The 19,708-nt window shown below is 30.5% G+C and overlaps 4 protein-coding genes across 8 annotated transcripts in view; 1 reads left to right on the top strand and 3 right to left on the bottom strand.

Annotated features, from left to right (window-relative positions):
* The window catches only part of LOC148310433 (RUN and FYVE domain-containing protein 2-like), a 39,029-nt gene extending 35,961 nt beyond the window's left edge, over nucleotides 1–3,068 (bottom strand). For 3 of the 5 annotated variants that reach the window (XM_088258460.1, XM_088258462.1, XM_088258463.1), the window contains exons 1-2: nucleotides 2,807–3,068; nucleotides 345–523 (exon numbers count right to left, since the gene is read on the bottom strand). In XM_088258460.1, the coding sequence (XP_088114586.1) occupies nucleotides 345–523; nucleotides 2,807–2,999 (372 nt within the window). In that variant the 5' untranslated portion in view covers nucleotides 3,000–3,068. Of the gene's footprint in view, nucleotides 1–344; nucleotides 524–1,160; nucleotides 1,366–2,806 lie in introns of all 5 variants that reach the window. The other 2 variants (XM_088258461.1, XM_088258464.1) reach the window with 2 other exon arrangements.
* Nucleotides 3,069–3,585: 517 nt separating this feature from the next.
* On the bottom strand, nucleotides 3,586–5,846 carry LOC148310432 (uncharacterized). Its single transcript, XM_088258452.1, has 5 exons — nucleotides 5,654–5,846; nucleotides 4,948–5,025; nucleotides 4,771–4,863; nucleotides 4,331–4,433; nucleotides 3,586–3,947 (listed from the first exon to the last, which is right to left on the bottom strand). Exons 1-5 carry the CDS (start codon nucleotides 5,757–5,759, stop codon nucleotides 3,896–3,898), a joined length of 432 nt encoding a protein of 143 aa, XP_088114578.1. The 5' UTR covers nucleotides 5,760–5,846; the 3' UTR covers nucleotides 3,586–3,895.
* Nucleotides 5,847–8,440: 2,594 nt separating this feature from the next.
* LOC148310431 (U6 snRNA-associated Sm-like protein LSm8) lies at nucleotides 8,441–9,374 on the top strand. Its single transcript, XM_088258450.1, has one exon. The coding sequence runs from the start codon at nucleotides 8,591–8,593 to the stop codon at nucleotides 8,879–8,881; it is 291 nt and encodes a 96-aa protein (XP_088114576.1). The 5' UTR covers nucleotides 8,441–8,590; the 3' UTR covers nucleotides 8,882–9,374.
* A 3,424-nt stretch (nucleotides 9,375–12,798) lies between these two features.
* Nucleotides 12,799–19,244, bottom strand: LOC148310430 (solute carrier family 25 protein Shawn-like). The gene is made up of 9 exons (XM_088258449.1): nucleotides 18,854–19,244; nucleotides 18,605–18,765; nucleotides 18,106–18,268; nucleotides 17,034–17,156; nucleotides 16,843–16,941; nucleotides 15,672–15,778; nucleotides 15,380–15,461; nucleotides 14,510–14,714; nucleotides 12,799–12,980 (listed from the first exon to the last, which is right to left on the bottom strand). Exons 1-9 carry the CDS (start codon nucleotides 18,966–18,968, stop codon nucleotides 12,947–12,949), a joined length of 1,089 nt encoding a protein of 362 aa, XP_088114575.1. The 5' UTR covers nucleotides 18,969–19,244; the 3' UTR covers nucleotides 12,799–12,946.
* Between the last annotated feature and the right edge of the window lie 464 nt (nucleotides 19,245–19,708).

Below are 19,708 nucleotides of genomic sequence, written 5' to 3'. Positions count from 1 at the left end.
TATATATATATATATATATATATATATATATATATATATATATATATATATATATATATATATATATATATATATATATATATATATATATATATATATATATATATATATATATATATATATATATATATATATATATATATATATATATATATATATATATATATATATATATATATATATATATATATATATATATATATATATATATATATATATATATATATATATTTATATATATATATATATATATATATATATATATATATATATATATATATATATATATATATATATAAATCCTAGCATTAACCGGTTAATAAAAATTAAAAATCTTTAAATACCTTCTTTGGTTTGAGACCATGACGGAGAACATGTTCCAATACTATGAAGAAGTGTCGGAGTGGAAGATGATCTGTATCCAGCATCCGACCATACCTCAGGGATTGCTCTATCAACTCCTTGACTACTAGCTTAGAGATGTTCACAAGGTTGCTACGCTCAATGACTACAGGATCCCGATCTAAAAAAAAAACAAAACATAGCATAAAATGACTTGTAACATATGATCAATCAAAAGCTTTACTTCACAGAAATCTCTGCAAAGGTCTTAAATCATGAAGCGTTGGGTTGTGGTCCCGTGGTTAGTGTCACGGACTCTTAAGTCAGAGTTTCTCGGTTCGAACCCACTCTACCACAATTTGATACCTATTTCTAATAATGAGCCGCTTAGGCTCACAGAAATAGTATGAAATTGAAATATTTGTGTATATAATAAAAGTTAGTAAAACCCTTATCCGCACCCCAATGGTGCATAGGGTACTGCGTCATATAAACACAGTGTTATCTTGATCGTTTACACATGAAGAAAATGTAATTAACCATCCGCTTCAGGTACCAGTCCAGGGCAATATTGAATAAATATTACAGTGAAAAAATCACTTATATTTATTTGACTCCCCCTGGGAATTGAACCCGGGAACTTAAACCAGCGTAAGACGGTCGTAAGCCTTGTAAATGTCCACACTTTCATATTCTTCTTCATCTATGATGAGATGTCAAAAAAATATATAAACTGTGTTCATTTCATTATTTTAAAAAAATGGAAATTTTATATGGCATAATGGAACATTCGGCAAACAGAATTGTTAGACAAGTACCCAGAATAGGTGAGATATGTTCATCGGGAGATGTGACATGCTCAGATTGAGCGGTGTAAGACTCCTGCATGTCCAAATCCTGCAGCTCCTTGAGGCATAGCCACTCTCCGTCCACCGAGACCCTAAAGTTGCACAGGTAGATGGTGTCCTGGGCACCTGCCATGTCGGGGTCTGCCTGGGCCCCGGGAGATGTTGGGACAGTTCCCTGTGGACCGCCGGGAGAATTCAGCGAACGCATTTGACTGCTTTTTTAATAAATGCGATGGCAAAATAACATACAAAGCGATAAGCGAAATCGCCTTTGAAATCTATCTTTCGAAACGTGCAAACCTCACCCTAATCAACGTGTAATTATTAGCGCAAGCGGAAAAAGCCTTATTTTAAAAGCTTTTTTTATAAGTGCACTTTACATCAAGACCTCAATATTCTCTTTGTTTGAAAAGCAAGTGAGAAAATTTAAATGCAGTAAATATTAAGCTTTTAGCTTAATATTTATTTACTAAAACACCATTCAGTGTCAAGATCCTTTCGATACTGACAAGAAATACAAAAAAAACACTTGTATATTGGTGCAAATGTCACAATATGTTTATTTCATAATGCAATTTTTTCTACACATTTCACCCACACATTTTTTCTACACATTTCACTACATTTTGAATGAGTGTTTTTAATTTTGGAACGATCATACAGCACTGTATTTGAGATATTATTTATTTTTTCGGAAACAAACTGACCAATTGTTGTATAAATTTGGGGGTTATGATGTTATTGATCTGGTGAGTAAGCCTCCCTCACAGGGAGGGTGGTTCAGTACTTGCTAGCGAGGGGTAGAATATGGATCAATAACTTGATTCAACTATGCCATCTATTGGCAAAACAACTAAACATTTTGCAAATATTTAAAAACAGAATGGAACAACAGTTTTCAAAATAGTTTGTGTATAATTTAAAATTGACGTTTTTAATACATATTTTTAATATTTTATTTATGATGTATTTATGCAATTAAATATTGCTAATATGTATTCCTGTTCTTAAAGTATCATATTTGTTGATATTTAACAATTAATTATTATTTTTTAAATAAAATAAAACTAAAGATACGTATACACTATAACTTATTAGTTAATTTAAAAAAACTTCAAAATAAAAAAGAAAATGTTGTTCATTTTTTATTGGTGCATAGGGCACTAAATATGGATGTAGTGTCATCATTATCGTAAATTATACAAAGGCAATATATTCAGATTTATGTTTCAGGTGGTAGTTTACAGTAACCTATTGTCGTCAAATGTGCTTACCACTACATTATCGAAATGGACAAAGACAAACGTTCATAGATCAGTAACAAAATATTATACTACTTATTTGTTTTTTTCATTTCATTCAATCTGTAATACACAGAACTCGGAGTAAGGGTGGACTTATAATAAACATATTAATTTATTAATACGTTCGTTATGACAAAAATAATTAGAAAGCAAATAGATATAATAAACAATTTAATTTAATAAATAAGATTGATAAGATTGGATCAGATATCACACTCCTACACTATTGTGATATTACCCAAACGTTTTTGCAGAACAGCAGGAAGTGAACAAATTTTGATAAAAAGGAAACAATTTATTAGAACCACTTACTTAATTTGATGCTTTCTAAAGGCGTCCCAGGCTTTGAAACTAATAACTCTGGCCATAATTCCCGATTGGAGGACGATAGTGAACTTGTTTTGGAATAATTGACACTTTCAGTTCTTGTCACTGGGGTTTCGGGCGAGCTAGCACTAAAATTATCAATTGGCGATCTGCAGCCCTCGCTATTAGCAGCTGCCATGTTTATAATAAAATAAAATACATATGAAATGTGTGTCAAACTCTCAAACCATATCGCAATTATTTATCTGTCAACTTTGTCATTTTTCAGTGCTGCCAACAAACTGATAAAGAATGTTGCAATGATAGAAAATTATATTTTTTACGCGATAGTAAGGTAACAGGCAGGTACTCATATATGTTAAGGCTACCTTTACACAAATAATCGCAGCCGTGCTTTCACGAGTATGTATTTATAAAACATAAAATGTAATCAGCATCAACGACCAAATTAAGCATGTATTCTGCAATCGCTATCAACAGAAACACATCAAGGAAAGCGTTATTTTATCTTTATTTAAAAAAAACTTAATACTAGGTATATGAACTGATACAAAATAAATGCATTTCTAAGAAATACATTTCATAAAATCCAAAAAAGTATATTTATTTTCCTAATGCGTGGCCAGATTTCATCGACAGACATTTCATCTTTACCTACTGGTATAAAATTATATTTTTAAGGTTTATTTATTCTCCCTACATTTTTCTTATATACAATGTTTCTTTGGTTGGGTTAGATTTTTTTTGTATATTAAAACTTAATATTTGTTCAAATTTGTTGTATTGTTAAAAAAAAACACCGGTTATGTCAGAGCATTGTACTACCTTTTTTAGACTTATAAAGGAATATATAGATATTTCGCTAAATGTATAATTATTTTTTATTCGTTAACACAGTAATATTTACAAAGGCCAATAAAGATGTCATTTACGATAGATACAATACAATTATATAATGTAACTTAAATATCTAGATATTTATTTCCATTTTTCCATATTCATATCCATTTTTGAGAATGCGCAGGTCCATGTGAATGAAGCTATTGTGGGTCTTTTTTTATAATTTCCTTGTGATTATTCTTCGAATGGAACTGGTCGATTCATCGTGACGTATTGAGATGGGCCACTAAAGTCATTCAAAAAAATAAATCATCAGTTTAAAATTTACATCACAGAAGAAGAAGAGTACAGGCACAAACAATTTGATGTACATATATTTATATATTTAAATATTAATAAATTTATAAACATATAATGCCGCTAGCCAAATTTTCAAAGTAAATTAATTTGGATTTTTATAAATCACTTTTGTAACTTCTATCAAACAATGAATGTGACTTATTGCAATACAAAAAGATTCTTGCAATTTTATACCTTTAACAACGATTGAAGGAAATTCCAGAACGACTTAAATCTATAGCATGAAATTTAAGTGAATAATACCAGGTATAATTTAATGATCTATACAATTGATGTATCAGTCGGCAGTAAAAGGTAAAAAATACCTACTCTTGGTTAAAATTCTGACGGTTAGACAAAGCCCATTCTAATAATTCAGATCCCCTCTTTTGTACTTCACCTTCAGCTAGCATTTCCTTTCCCAACATGAAATCTGGAAAAAAAGCATTCATAGTAAACGCCCCTATAATGCTGAGATAGGTAACGCGTTATCGGAGGGGACGTTATAGGGAAATTAATGTTTTTAAATTGCATTTCAATTTTAAATGACTCAACAGTTGTTTCTGCTAGTTAAAATGTAAAAATACAATTTAAAACACTAACCCATTATATAATTCCCCAAGATAAATGGATACCTATGTCAACGTTGTACTGTATAATGAAATAATTTACATGACGTTTGAAATATATTTACTGTTTTGATTCAACTACTCTTTTTTTTTAATATATGTATTTAAACTTAACGCTATTACTACACACGTAAATTTTACTTTTGAATCGGTTTATAGTTCTCTTTCCCAACTCCGACGAAATTTGTCCACTTCTTAGATTGATTCCTAGTTGTGCCGGAGTGCGATAAAAATCTGTAAGGTATAAAGTTTAAAATATTAACTGTTAAATGATTAGATCGAAAATATACATATGATAATATCTACAATACTACATACACGACACTTTCGATCCTCTTCCATCGTCTATTAGTTCGGCAACGTCACTTTCTTCTTCTCCCTTGCCTCGTAGTAAATCTATAAATAAAATAAAAACAGACCACCTACAGTATTTTATTTGATTATAAACATATAAAACGCATGGAGCTGATGTCATTAAAAAAATATACATCACATGCCCGTATGAATTTTAAATTGAATCGTTATGTTAATTGTTTTTTTAATAAATTTTAAAAAATACGTCGGTTAGTTAGAAATACCTATTTGCCAAAGAACACGGTATTCGGTCACCGTTTCTTATATGAATCCTCCTTACATGAGACGCTAAAATGTTATAAATTTTTCATTTTTATTGCATTCAGTAACACATAATGGGCTCGTTGGTTTTGTATTATCAGGTGTAGGTTACTATATCTAAGACGATAGACAGTATCTAATATGTTTACTTATTATTTTAATTCAATTTAATATAATTTAATTGATTTACCATTATTACATTATGTAAGTGGAATCGCAGATAACTAACAAAACTAATTATATATTTTTTGACCAAAATATTCGCCGATTTTGGTACAGAATTGTAGTTAATATGTCCAACGTAATGCGAATGTAGATTTTATTTAAAAGAAGAAAAAAAACATTGCGTTTTATTTGAGTTGATACGGTAATTATTAACGTTGCGATATTATGTAAGTAACGAGATTACCTTTGTATATGTTAAATCCGTCTTTCGTAGTAGCGACAACGAGTTTGGTTAATCCAAATAAAAATATGAATAATATAAATGACATTTTCATTGTACCCTTGGCCATCTCTTACTTATGTATTGCTCTTGTTTACGTGATTTTTTTTTGAAAAACCTACAACCAGCTCAGTGAATACTCTTTTGAAAAAGACGTGGAGTTTTTAGGAAAATCGTGTTTATATACTTTTTCAGAGGGCGATGTTACGTCTTGCCTATGACAAAAAAACAGGGGTGGCAAAAATATATTTTCGGATTTTTCCCGCGTTTGAAATATTTACTATTTTATTTTAAGAATGTTTTTTTCGTAAAACGTATTGGAATATGGGAAAGGTGCGTTCAATTCCATCTTGGTACCTATATTAATTAATTATGCTATATTGCTTAATAGTTTGTTATGCTATTAAAGTTTGTACTTATATACTTAATAGTTTGTCATGCTTTAAGTTTGTACTTATATAACGATTAATGGCATAACAAACTATTAAGAAATATAGCATAATTAATTCATATAAGTAGGTATAATTAATTAATAAATGTATTCTTTTGAATAGGGATGAGTCTAAGTATCTTCTTTACCAACTTATCATCTTTGTAGACTGTTGGAGTTAGCTCTCCTCGTCCTGATGAGCAACGTCACTTAGGCCATGCCTTTGAATCGTACTTTATTTCTGCAGCATCCATGAATTCTTTGGTCTTCCTCTAGATGCCTTTCGGTCACAGCATGGAGGTATGAGAAGCATGGTAGGGGAAGCTTTGTCGATCCAAGCCCTAGGACAAATGTATTGGGCTTTAACCACCAGACCGACGACACGCTCCTTTAACCAGTTTTAAACGTGTTTCTCCTTTAAACGCGCAAAGCGACACTCCGCACCCATATGGTGCATAGGGCACCGCAACGGTCGATGGGAATAAGTAATATTTTAATGTACGAGAATATGTCGCTTTGTGATATCGGGGTTAGTATCGCGAAGTATCCAAAGTTCGACCCTCGCTCTGCTACCATTTGATCCCTATTTTCAAACGGTATTTACGAAAATCGTATTTTTATTCTTCAAAAAAACATAAGAGTCGTGGTATTAGTTCAATACATTCGTTATACATTGTTTCATACCACTGTATATCATACGTCCTCCAAATTTTCAAAAAAAAAATACAAACTTGTATTAAGAAGTAATTAAGATTTTGTCTCCCATTATCAAAATGAGAAATAGAAATTACTCATCGGGAATATTATATGTATATATGATATATGTATGTAATTACACCCTTAAAATTTAAAGAAAGAAATAAAAATAAAATTTACACTTCATGTTTTATAAGAGTTTTTTTTTAAATCCATATATTAATTTTCATCCCATCGACAACCCCGATGCGTTACGTCATCCGATATAAGATGTAATATTTTGTACTAGCTTTTCCGCAAATCTTGCATTTGACAACCCCCCGCTGAAAAACTGACATTTTATTACTTCGTTTTCAACCCTCAGAAAGGTTACGACAAATGCAGATTAGACCACCCTTTTGTTCATTAAAAGAAAAGAGAAAAGTATTTTATATTCACGTTTTATAAGTTGCGTAAGCAAAGGGATGGAAACAATAAAAAACGATAGCGTAATATAACCTCTAAAATTATGTACTTTATGTTGAAATAAACCATTTTATTTGAAATAAGCAAATACAATATAATTAGTTCTCTTTCATACAGGCACCGGTATTGACTTCATTTTTTTGCAGTCCACAAATTTGAAAAAAAAAGTGATTAAATTTTAATCACATTTTGGGTGATCTTTCATATTGAAATCAGCTCCAGCACAGCTGATATTTTTATCCGTAAAATCTAATCAACATTGAAAGAAAATCAAAACGGGCTGAGTGGATTAAGTTCATAAAATACAAAATAAAAATGTGAATTTTTGTTTGCTGAAAATATAAAATGTGAATCTGCGATACGATTTTTTTTATCACAATAGCAGCGCCATCTGTTGAACGTAACAGCAACACGGCCAGTACTAAATATTCCTCATGGCGGACAGCGTGCTTTGTTTTTTCTTACATTTTATATATTTTTATTGTTTTATAAGCAATGGTAAATTACATATAAAAGAAATAAAATAAGTAAAAAAGCAAAGCGTAGCCGGATACAGCTGGAACGTAATAGTTTCACTATAGGCATTCATAATAATGGAATAATTGAATTCAAGCCTTAGCATCTTCGAGCTGAATGCGGACTGGTTCCTTTCTGCATGACGCCACTCATTTTAGGGCTAGGTACACGGTATACGAGAAAAATAGGCTCATTAAAAAAAACTTACAGGAGATCCAAAAGAAAACAGAAAACATTTGAGAATGAGTTTTAAAAATAGTGATACCTGGTATCTATGTAGCTAAATATTTCCAGTTGTTTTATTTCACATAAATGTTGATGGGTAATCAAAACATGCCTTTTAATAAGTAAAATGTTTTCCTTCAATGTGTAAAAATTGACCAAGAAATGAATGAAACCAACAAGATACGAAACCGACATTTTTATCACATTTTGCTTAATCAAGAGGTTAGGAACGGTAAAGAATTTTCGGTTTAGTTTAGGTCAAATTTTGGCATTGATCCTTTTGTTCTGTACGCTACCTAAATGATATCGTGCGAGGTGAAAACTTTTTCCATTATGTACAATTCCACGTTCCATATCGATTAATGAATAACATCTCTAAATCATAGACTAGGGAAAAGTCATAGATATACGTTATCTGTCAAACGTTGACATTCGATTCGAATTGAAAATAACCAAGCGAAATAATTATTGGCGGCATTCTCATTTACAGATATTTACGAGTATTTGAAGAAAACCTTCATATTTTTTACAAAAATCAAGTTCTGCAATATCATCGGGTTATTCCAAACATGGCTTCAGGATTGGAATCATTCGTTAACCACACAGTGTCAATAATAACCTCCGATGGCAGAAATTTTATTGGAACTTTGAAAGGATTCGATCAAACCATCAATCTTATTCTGGACGAGTCACACGAACGAGTATATTCATCTACCGCTGGCGTCGCGCAAGTTGTTTTGGGTCTGCATATAATCCGGGGAGACAATGTGGCCATTGTCGGACAAATCGACGAATCGGTGGACAGCAGACTGGTGTTAGCGAGTATAAAAGCAGAACCGCTGAATGCAGTAATATTTTAAATAATTTAAGGATCTTGAAGAAATGAAAAGAAAAAGAAGTGTGCATTTTTACACACTACCATATTGAAGCCATCTCGGAAGGACTACCAAATATTTCATCTAACCTCATGTTTTGTAATTCTCATTCTTTGGTATTTAACTTACCATCTTGTTTAACTTTATATCTGGTTTCATCTGCCAATTGGGTGGGAAAAATAAGTCATCCCAAAAAGGTGAATTTGTGGCGTAGCCAAGAAATTGCAATAAAAATAAGTATGTTTTTAATAAGTGAAGCTAGCAAGCACAACTCAGGGACATATTTGTGGCATCTCAAATTTCTTTCTCATGTTTTTTCTTTATAGGCCACCCAATGGCGGAAGAACCTAAATCTGTAACTGTTAGATAACTTTATGAAGAAATATTTCATATATATTGATATTCTTGTCATCTACATGTAATAGAAATACTATTAGGTATAATTATTTGGTTCCAGATTAAATAATTTATATATTTATCAGCTTCTTTTAATTACCTATCACCTAAATTTTTATTAGCCTTTTACACTCTTACCATGGACTTCAGAGGACTAAAACTCTTCTTCTTCTTTCCATGTTCACTCCCTAGGTGGAGCATATGGCCAACATGAGACGCCTCCAAGTCACTCTGTCACGCGCCATCTCCTTCGCTTCCTCCCAGGTCAGTCCGGCGTCCGCTGAGTATAGTCGGTGAATGCTTGTCAGCGGCCTTCCGGGGCGCCGGAATCCTCGGGGTTGGAAGAAGAGACATGAGGGGTTGATGCTCTCAGGTGGCATTCTAAGGACATGTCCACCTTCTCTTCAGGACTTCCTGTATGAGGGACTGTTGAGTTCTTCTCCTCACATCCACTATTTACCCAGTATTCGCCTCAGGCACCCATTTTCAAAACTTGCTAGTTTCTTGCTTTGAGCTTTGGTGAGGTGCCACGATTCACATCCGTACAGCAATAAAAGGACTAAAAAGAAGAGGTAAAAATAATCCAATAACAATTAAACCCTGTTTAGGGCTGTTTTAGTACATACTATGCAGTAGTTTAATATTGTCAAAATCGCATGCGGTGTTGGTATTTTCTAAAATCTTGCACGATTTTGTTGTTTTGATACTAGCATGCAGCTTTGCAATATCATTACAGTACAAATAACTAAATATAATATTTTAAATATGTTTTGTTATGCGTTGAACTAATTTGAACTAATCATTATAAAGGATCTTATTTGAACCCATACATTTAGTGAATTTTGATTTACAGATTTCTTAAAAATATTTTTCGTGTATTTAATATCCATTAGTAACATTTTTAATTACATCACGAAATGCGTAATCAATCATAATACATAGATTGCTTGCACAGTAAAATATTTTATATGTAAAATGAGTACCTACCTGAGCTAAACAAAGCATTATGACAAAAACTTTTTTGTTTAAATTCGAAAAATAGAATACTTCAATTTTTATCTATGTAATATGGTTATAAAAGTCTTTATTTTGCACAAAAAACCGCAAAAGTATTTCCGGTTTAATAAGGTTATTAAGACACCACTTATTATTCTGAAAGAAGTATGCTATGCACCATAGAATGTGGACAAGGAAGGAATAATTCAAGTAAAAAAACAACTTTCAATTAAAAATATTAGTTTATTGGTATGTGAAACTAATTCGTAACATACTGGAACAAATGTTTAAAGCTAACAACTTATTGATATATCACAGAGATTTTTCTACAACTCAATATTTGACAACACATCATATTGATAATTATAATAAATCAACATACATAAAACCAAGAGTAATATTTATATATGTACATCAAATATGGACCATAATTTTGCAGGAGTGTGTACAATGTATATTTATATCGATATATTTAAATGGCAACTATGGGCACACTATTATCAATTCCTTTATCCTACAAATAAAAAAGTTTAAATTCTTGACTGAGTATTGGTTTGTATATTATGTTTATTATTATTATCTTGAGTTCTTGCAAACAAAACTTTTCACTAAAATTGTTAATTTTTATAAAACAAAAAGTAATATATTGTGAATAAAATGATCAATGTGACAAAACAATTTTTGAAATTTTTATTTATTTAAATTAAAATTGAATTATACAAAAACTTAAAGAAACTATGTAATTTAACTACATGTAACTCGTAAATCAAATATTGTATCACGATTTGTAATAACACAATTAATAGGAAAAATTTTAATTTTACAGTTGTGAACAGTAGAATGTTTCGGTTATAGAAACTATTTATGGAAGATTTCATTGTAATTATTAAAAAACACTATTCATTTTTAAAGAATGACAATAATATATTTTATAAATTAAAGTTTTTACAGCAAAAATAATAAACTATTACATACCATTTAAATAACATTTTAAAATATGTACGCATGTAACAATGATTGTACTCCATTACATTTTTTCTTCATTCTATTTTGTTAAATAATTAACAATTATTTTAATTTAAAAGTAAATTAATGTGTAAATTGAAACAATGTTTACTCTATACAACTGTTTATGGTAATTATTTAAAAATAAGAAACATTGTCATTGACAATTATAAAAACAATTTTATTTTATTTTATTCAATAGCCAGATATACATAATTTTATGTCGATTTAGTTAACAATATATTGGAAGAGCCAAGCTGATATTTTATGATTGCACAATTAAAGTCTTTTCTTTAGGAAATTTCATTATGGTTGGTTGCTTCACAATACCAATACATATAACGAATATTAGATATTTTTCCAATTATGGCTATGAAAACATAAAAACCGTTAAATTTTATTACCCGGTTAATATAAAAAATCCAGGAGTATTTTGGACACAATTCTCAAATAAACCTATCACAATGTGTATTACATACATTCAAGACGATAAAAATAAAATAGTAACAGATTATTAAAGGCATTATTTTTTAGTGCATCTAAAGAATGAAGAGAAATTGTGTAGCAATCAAATCACTCCATTTTCATTCTTCCTTAAAACCCTTATATACACTCAATGGTGTATAGGGCACTGTATCCTTTAGAAGTAGTATTATCTTTATTGCCAAATACGTGAAAGGTGTCCTGCGCTTCAGGTACCAGTCCACAGTAATATTGAATAAATATCAGGAGAAATCTATTACTCTCCTGTTTCCTATATTTATGAAACTGAAATTACAAATTATACATACTTAATTTCTCTTATAATATTAATATAACAAAAGGCGTATATATTATTGTCCTATGTGTGTTTTTTTTTAAAATAATTGTTAAATAACAACTAAATAAAACTTGAATACATTATTATGTACTATTATTAAAGGAGTTCTCTATAAAGGACACTGAACATGTGTGTGAATTAAACATTACAGAACACCAATACATGTATGTGATAATAATATACTTTTAATTTTAATATTTTTATACAGTAGCGTACACAGAGTTTTTAATCAGGGTAAGCAGTAGAGTTGGGTGGTAGGATAAGGTAGGCAATACTTAGTACTAGGCATAGTAGGCACTGGTTGTGTTTCTACATGGAACACGAGTAATCCAAGGTAGGCACTGCTTTTCTGCCTATATAGAATGCACACCTCTGCTTTTACAATTAGATTCTACGCTTTATGTCATCCTAAAAATTTATCACCTTTATTTAAAAAAAAAACACTATATTTACACTCATGGAACAAATGTATATGTATTTAACAAATAATTATTTGTGTTCCTACTCCGTCATAATAACTTTAAAATATTCGTAATTTAAAACATTTAAAGTGAATTTTTAAGATGCACAAATACCATTTGTATTTATAATAAAATGAGTGTAATTGATTGCCATAGAAAAAAATAAATAAAATCACCCATAGACCTAAAACTTAAATATATTAACAACATAAAATGAATGATCTATTTATGTAATTATTTTTTGGTGAGGTGGTAACCATTTTTACAAGAGAACCAGCATTATTTGTATAGTTACAAAACAGGCACAATTCTATATTTTTTTTATTTATATTAAATAATGTATTTTTTAAAGCTTTGTGCCATTGTTGCAGGTTAATTTCCATAAGCAAAGTTGTACCGTGGAATTCTGAAAATAATGTTAAATCAATGCATGAGTATTTGAGTATAATATGAAAAAGATAATGTATTTATTACTTATACTAATCATACAAAGAAGTGAAATAAAAAGTATGTAGTACTAAATAAATGTTTGAATTAACTTATTGATTTTTTTTTTTCAAATGTAGTAGTGAAAAAGCAAAGAATCGTTGAAAGAATTCTATTCGTTGAAAGTATTCTGATATCTAAACAGTTGGAGGTTTAGAATTGTATATAAGAATTTTGGTAGCTTATGACATCCATATTATATAGAGAAAAATCACAAAGGTCATGCTGAAAACAAAACAAAATGCCCGAAAAAGTACTGCTAAGGTATATAAAAATGCCTACAAAAATAAAACTTATAATATTGTATAAAATGCACAGGAAAAGCTCCAAAAGTCAAATTGTTGAAGTCAAGTACAAATAAACATTTCAAACTATTACAACAAATAAAGGTTAACGCAACAGGGTGTGTGAAGCAATTGAGAATTGAAAAAATAAAATATATTTATTAAACTCATAAAAACTAAAACTACTTCATGCATTAAAAGACTGTTTTTTAGTAAAAGTCTTAGTTAGAATTATGTTACACATTCTATTTATTTAATGACTAGACCATTCAACATTACATACTCCCTCAAATAGAGAGTAGAATGTCTTATGTCAATAATTGTTTTCTATCTACTCTTGTTTTCCCTTAAGAGAGAAAGTTTTTACTAAGATGTTATTGTTATCTCATATGTATGTATTTAAAAAAATTATAAGACTGAGTATTTAAAACCACTTGTAGTTGTCAATCATGGGTAGAATTGGTGAATGTTACATGCAAGTAAAGTGATCACTTAATCGAGCCTATGATAGGTGTAAGCCCTGTAAATACTCAGGCTTCCATATTCTTCATCTATTTCAAGATGTTAAAAATAAATTAAAATAACTCCTAAGTGGACATAATCCAGATTTGTGAAAAAATATTTAGACACTCTCAAAATGTTGTGAATTAAATTTTGGTTGAAAACACAGATCTTGGAATCGAACAATTTGTAAACGTCATTGCTGTAATTTCTTTCCATGATGAAATGTCCAACAATACTAAACAAAATAACCAAGACAATTCAACACAACTCAACCGTAATTTGTTGATGAAAGTCTATAGAAAAAAGGTCATAACGAATCACCCTGTATTTTGGATTGTCACTTTTCAAACGGTAGAGTGATACACATAAATATACATTTGTTACATCATTCACACATAACAGAAACTAGATGAAATGTCAAACAATACTAAACAAAATTACCGCAACAATTAAACACGAATCAACCGTAATCTCTCAATGAAAGTCTATGGAATAAAAGGTCATAGTAAATCACCCCGTATTTTGGATTGTCATTTTTCAAACGGTAGAGCGATACACATAAATACACATTTGTTACTAACAGTCACAAATAACAAAAACCAACAAAACGTTTTCAGTTCAAAGCGGAAAGCGCATGCAGTAATAGAAAACACATCTTTACTTGGTTTCACCCTTGATGTACATCTGCATGTTGTACTCTTGGAAGAACTTCTTCCCGTATTCGAATGAAGCGATCATTATAGCACACGCCGGAGCAACTTTACAAATTCTTGGGCTAAGGCCGGTGAAGAGTCCCCGGAAACCGTGATTCCGGTAAATATTCTGCAACATCTCCAGCAGTCCTTTCGGCTTGTACTTGGGGTCGACTGAAAAGTATAAAATTGTATTTTATTTTACACAGTCAATGGGGAACGCTGAATCCACATGATGCATGAATTTGTGTTAATTTTCCCACATTTATTATATATAAAGATAAGAGGATTTTTTTACTTGATATAATTTATTTGTTAGCTACCTATAGACATAAAGCATTTTTTGGCTGGGGAGAAACTATCAATTATAAAAAGGGGAATTTATATACCTGTAAAATAAGTATAACTAACTGATAAGAAAAATAATTTGAAAAATAAATAAAATAATAGAAAACTGAAATTTAATTTAGCATTCATGTTTAATAAAAAGATTGCTAACCTCTGTGTAAAATTAAATTTTTATATGATATAGTATGAAATACTTATTAGGAACATGTATGTTATTTTTTTATTAAAATAATTAGAATCGCTGAAATTAAGGAAATTAGATGGATAGATTGGTTTAAAAAACTGGCTTGTGGACATTTTTTTTTATCTCGAAATCATTATTTACATGGGGCCAATATTGGCTTGGCTCAGATGAATGCCATAGTTTTTTTTTACTCTTGCATCTATTGATAATATGTATATCCGAGCCATTGGCTTATGAATTTCATAAAATAAAATTTAAATAATCCATTTATGTAGTACAAAGTGGGAGGTCTTGGAATTTAGCTTACCTGAATATATTTCCTTTTCTCCTAATTCAATTTGCTGGTGGGTTTTCACAACGTCAAACGGCAGAGTAAGAATGGCAGCAAACTAAATAACAAAAATCACATTTTCAATTATTATTTTATTGACTGACGTCACGTGTATGTATTTTCAAGAATCTTTTCTCATTTCTTTTAGTTTGTAGTCTAAATAAGTAGTGATCCGGAGCGTTCGTAACCATAGGTTTGAAAGTTCACACATTTAAAATATTTATGTTACAAAGTTTGAAAACTAAAAACAGGAAAAGATAATGCTTACACAACCGGATACACCGCCTGCTGCGAAATTGAATGCAAAAGAGTTGTCGCTGGGATTTGGTTTTCCAAAATGTTTCTTAATTGTTTCAAAATTAGTCCAATAAACACCTGAAAAACAAGAAAACATCAACAAGGTAATCATAGAAAGCCTTACGTTATTGTCATTTATGAATATGTTGTATTTTTATTTCAAGCTTTTTTTTTAGTGCACTGTTCACCGAGATGTAAAAATAATGATAAGATGTTTTTGAAAATAATATGCATTAGCATATGAAAATATCCTACTACTACATTTCTGGTATGTAAATATGGAAATTAGTCAGTCTATTCAACCTGGCAGTAAACTCATATTTAATTTATTATTTCGAGAAATAAAAATACTTTGTGTTCTGATCCACTCACATTTTTATTAACCAACTAGTTTCGGCAACAACCTGTTGCCCTCTTCAGAGTATCATTTATAAATAAATGAAACCCTGAAGAGGGCAACAGGTTGTTGCCAAAACTAGTTGGTTAATAAAAATGTGAGTGGATCAGAACACAAAGTATTTTTATTTCTCGAAATAATATATCAATATGATCCACAAAGTTAATGCTTTCAATATTCAAAACATCATATTTAATTAGTAAATTATCTAAATACGGGTAAAAATCCAAATGTTTGTTCAAAATCATAATTCTCATAAAGATCATGCGGGACCGGTCGAGCATATAAGTTAATGAATGATGCAGGCGTATTCCGCTCACGTAATGTATCAATTGCGGTAGCATGTAAATCATTTAAACGTTTAAATCTTTTGGATACCAAAAGAAAAAATATTAAGACAATATTATTATGTTTTTGATAATTAGTTTCTCATTTGCACATATAATTTAGCATTGTAAACTAAAAGTAATTTTACACTAATAATAACTTAACATTCTAATAATTTTACACTAATATAATTTTAATAATAATCTCTTATAATAAAAGCTTTAACGAAAATTCAACAGATGTCACTATAAGCCTTAAATATCGCAACATAAGCAAAAAATTATTTCCTGCTACAGCTGTATAATTTTTGGTTATTGTGATTAGTCTCCTGCAAACGGCGATTGGCGGACTGTAAAACTCGCCTTCCCTATAAGATGTGGAAAATTATTAAGGTAATTTCAGTAAATTATAAAATTACCAGAAAAAGGAACGTCACGCATAAGGGTTGGCCCCAAGCCTCGCCAAAGTCCTTTGACCCCTCTCACTTTAATTAACTCCCTGACAGCTGAACGTGTTTCTGAATAAAAAATCACAAGAATTATTTATGTTTCAATCTCATTAGACTAGAAAAATCATAATACTTCCAATTGTAGTTCTAAGAATACTTACCGCTAAATGATTTTCTTTGGGATTGCATTTTGGTTCTGACGAGTTCAATGGGTGAGACCATCGTAACAGCAGTGGTTCTGGCTACGGAACCAGACATCAGAGGAATCCACATAGGTTGGTTTTCTAATAATAATAATTTTTCTAATTTGAGCACAAAATTTTATCAAAAATATTATATAATTTTGGTAAATATTGTTTGCACCAGAGTGAATTGGACATGATCTAAATAATCCAAAATTAAAATGGTTTTTACTTATGTTTAAACTATTATAACTATAACTAAATGCTTTACACCAATGGCTACAAGAATACTAACTGCTAATACCAAAATCTATCAGAATGACTCATTTACCTTTTAACTCATTGATTGATGACTTTTAATGAAGATTTTATATGGAAACATGGCAGATTTTATTTATATTTCTGATAATATGATAGGCATTAAATAACAATATTTTCCAGTTTATATGATTTTTCAATATTTTTTTATTGAATGTCAGAGTGTGAGTTTTTGCGGTCAAAACTTTATCTGGGAGTGAGTTATTTTTGCTAGATTTTTTTTTAATTTTTATAATTTTATATCATAGTCAATGCTATAAGCAACATATTTTCTATTAAAAAAAATTACGCCAGTAAACATGATTTGATTTGTAATTATATTATTTCAATATAACCACAGATGGCAGTATAAGTGCCATTTTAGATATAAATGTCACAGGGCTTTAATTACAAGCGCAGCTATACTCCTTTGAGGAAAGTTTGGTATGGCCGTACATGTACGGCCATACTCCCGGACAGGTTAACTTCTAGACTGTTAATTAACCATGTTTTGTATCTGTAATTATTGATTTATGGATTTATGGAGATGGCGTCTAGATGTGCATATTTGATATCTAGTACGTAGTAAGTACGAGTATAAACATTTGATGTCCAGCATTCCTTCTACAAAAAGTCACCGACCGCCACTGATACACAAAGGTTTTCCATATAGTATTTCTAGCCCACTAGTCGGTTTTTGGTAGTCAATGTGATAAGTAGTGTATAAAAAAAGAAAATGTGAAGAAATTCTTACGATTTCCAGTATATTCCGTGTAGCGATCTTTTAACCTAACTCTCATTTGTTCATAAAATACAAAGTAAATGACGGTACTGGGAACAGCTAGGAATAAAGTTGGACTCAAACCCGACCATAACGTTGTAAATCCTTCCATCCGAGTTATCTTAACCATGGCATCCTAAAACACAAAAAATATTCAATTTTACATTGCAGCCCCAGAAATCTGAAAAAAAAATTAAATTACCTAACTATAGAACTAACTAACTATCCATCACGCCGCTTCTCCGCAGGGGTAGGCAGAGAGAATAGAACGCAACACCATTCTGTCCTGGCAAACATACTTCGCCTCTTCCACGTTCATGCATCTCCTCATACATACCCGCCGATTGTTTCGACTCCTAACCTGACCACTTTCAAGTATTTGGCATACTTATTGTGCCAAATTTTTCTCAGTATATTTCCAATTTTTTTTTTGGAAATATATAATAGAATAATAAGAATATTGATTACTTACGAAGGTGCCCCTATAAATTACTTTTCCTTGCATGGGAGATATTCCAGGACCACAAGGACATAAGTGATCCATCAATCCATTACAATACAAGTAACATTTATTAGACAACATCGTTTTTTGCTGCGTTTGCATGCGTATTTTAATTACATCCAGAGGAGTCACTGGAAATATAAAGAAGGCGACATAATTTTTGGGTATGAAGATCGTGTAGCATTATTGAAAACAATTTTAAAATATCAAAATACTCACTGAAAAGTGAGGTTAATAATGCCCCAGTACATGCCGCTGACATTTGCTGAATCGGCCTGATACGAAATCGCGGATCGTCAATATCGACTTTACGAGAAATCACTTGGTTAGACATTTTGTATAAATATTGTGCAATTTGATGAACAAGGTGTACTTAATTCAAAAATCTAATTTTGACATTCCTTCATTTTACGAGTGATAACTACTTTTGATAGAACTTATTTAATCTCGAATGGTCACTAAAGTAATCCCAATATTAAGACGTATTATCACTTCGTACAAGAAACGCCGACTTCACAAATCTTTGACTGACATCTCTCTGATAACATCTGTTTTTTTATTTATTTATTTCATATATTTTTAACCGATAACCAAAAGGATTGAAGTAACATAGTGATGGGAAACTGGACAGAAGACCATAAACAATATACTTACTCTCAATTAGGTACCTACCTACTTTACGTGGGAAAATATAAAATTTTAGTTATTTTATAATAGTTACTTGACTTTGCTTTCTGCATCAGTCTAAAATCCACTGGACGCTGAGATAAGAAGAAAGTCTGAATTGCATTCAACTGGTACTCGGCTGTCCAAACTTAAAACACAGTAAGGGACATTTTTTTGTAATACGTTTTTTTGCATTTTTGGACTAAGTAGAATCTACTTAATCCAAAAATGCAAAAAAAAACGTACTACAAAAAAATGTCCCTTACTGTGTTTTGAGTTTGGACAGCCGTACCATGTTTATTATAATTTGATTCAATATGTAAATATTTAAAAGCTACCTTAATAAGCTCATTTCTTTATTCCTTTTTATAAAAATTAAAACAACACATTTTTATGAGAAAATCATTT

The sequence above is a fragment of the Brachycentrus maculatus genome, unplaced genomic scaffold (genome assembly GCF_059751285.1).
Source record: "Brachycentrus maculatus isolate JH-2025_06_01 unplaced genomic scaffold, ASM5975128v1 h1tg000096l, whole genome shotgun sequence".
Lineage (NCBI taxonomy): Eukaryota > Metazoa > Arthropoda > Insecta > Trichoptera > Brachycentridae > Brachycentrus > Brachycentrus maculatus.
This window is presented reverse-complemented; position numbering and strand designations above follow the sequence as displayed.

What these genes read in the sequence shown, in the direction of transcription:
- LOC148310431 (XM_088258450.1), top strand. Translation starts at nt 8,591, where the DNA reads ATGGCTTCAGGATTGGAATCATTCGTTAACCACACAGTGTCAATAATA.
- LOC148310430 (XM_088258449.1), bottom strand. Translation starts at nt 18,968, where the DNA reads ATGTCTAACCAAGTGATTTCTCGTAAAGTCGATATTGACGATCCGCGA. An exon ending in CCAAAGAAAATCATTTAGCG is followed by an intron (nt 16,942 to 17,033) that starts GTAAGTATTCTT and finishes TTTTTTATTCAG; the next exon opens with AAACACGTTCAGCTGTCAGG. An exon ending in TACATCAAGGGTGAAACCAA is followed by an intron (nt 12,981 to 14,509) that starts GTAAAGATGTGT and finishes CATTATTTTCAG; the next exon opens with AATTCCACGGTACAACTTTG.
- LOC148310432 (XM_088258452.1), bottom strand. Translation starts at nt 5,759, where the DNA reads ATGGCCAAGGGTACAATGAAAATGTCATTTATATTATTCATATTTTTA. An exon ending in AAGAGGATCGAAAGTGTCGT is followed by an intron (nt 4,864 to 4,947) that starts GTATGTAGTATT and finishes TATACCTTACAG; the next exon opens with ATTTTTATCGCACTCCGGCA. An exon ending in CGTCAGAATTTTAACCAAGA is followed by an intron (nt 3,948 to 4,330) that starts GTAGGTATTTTT and finishes GAATGACTTTAG; the next exon opens with TGGCCCATCTCAATACGTCA.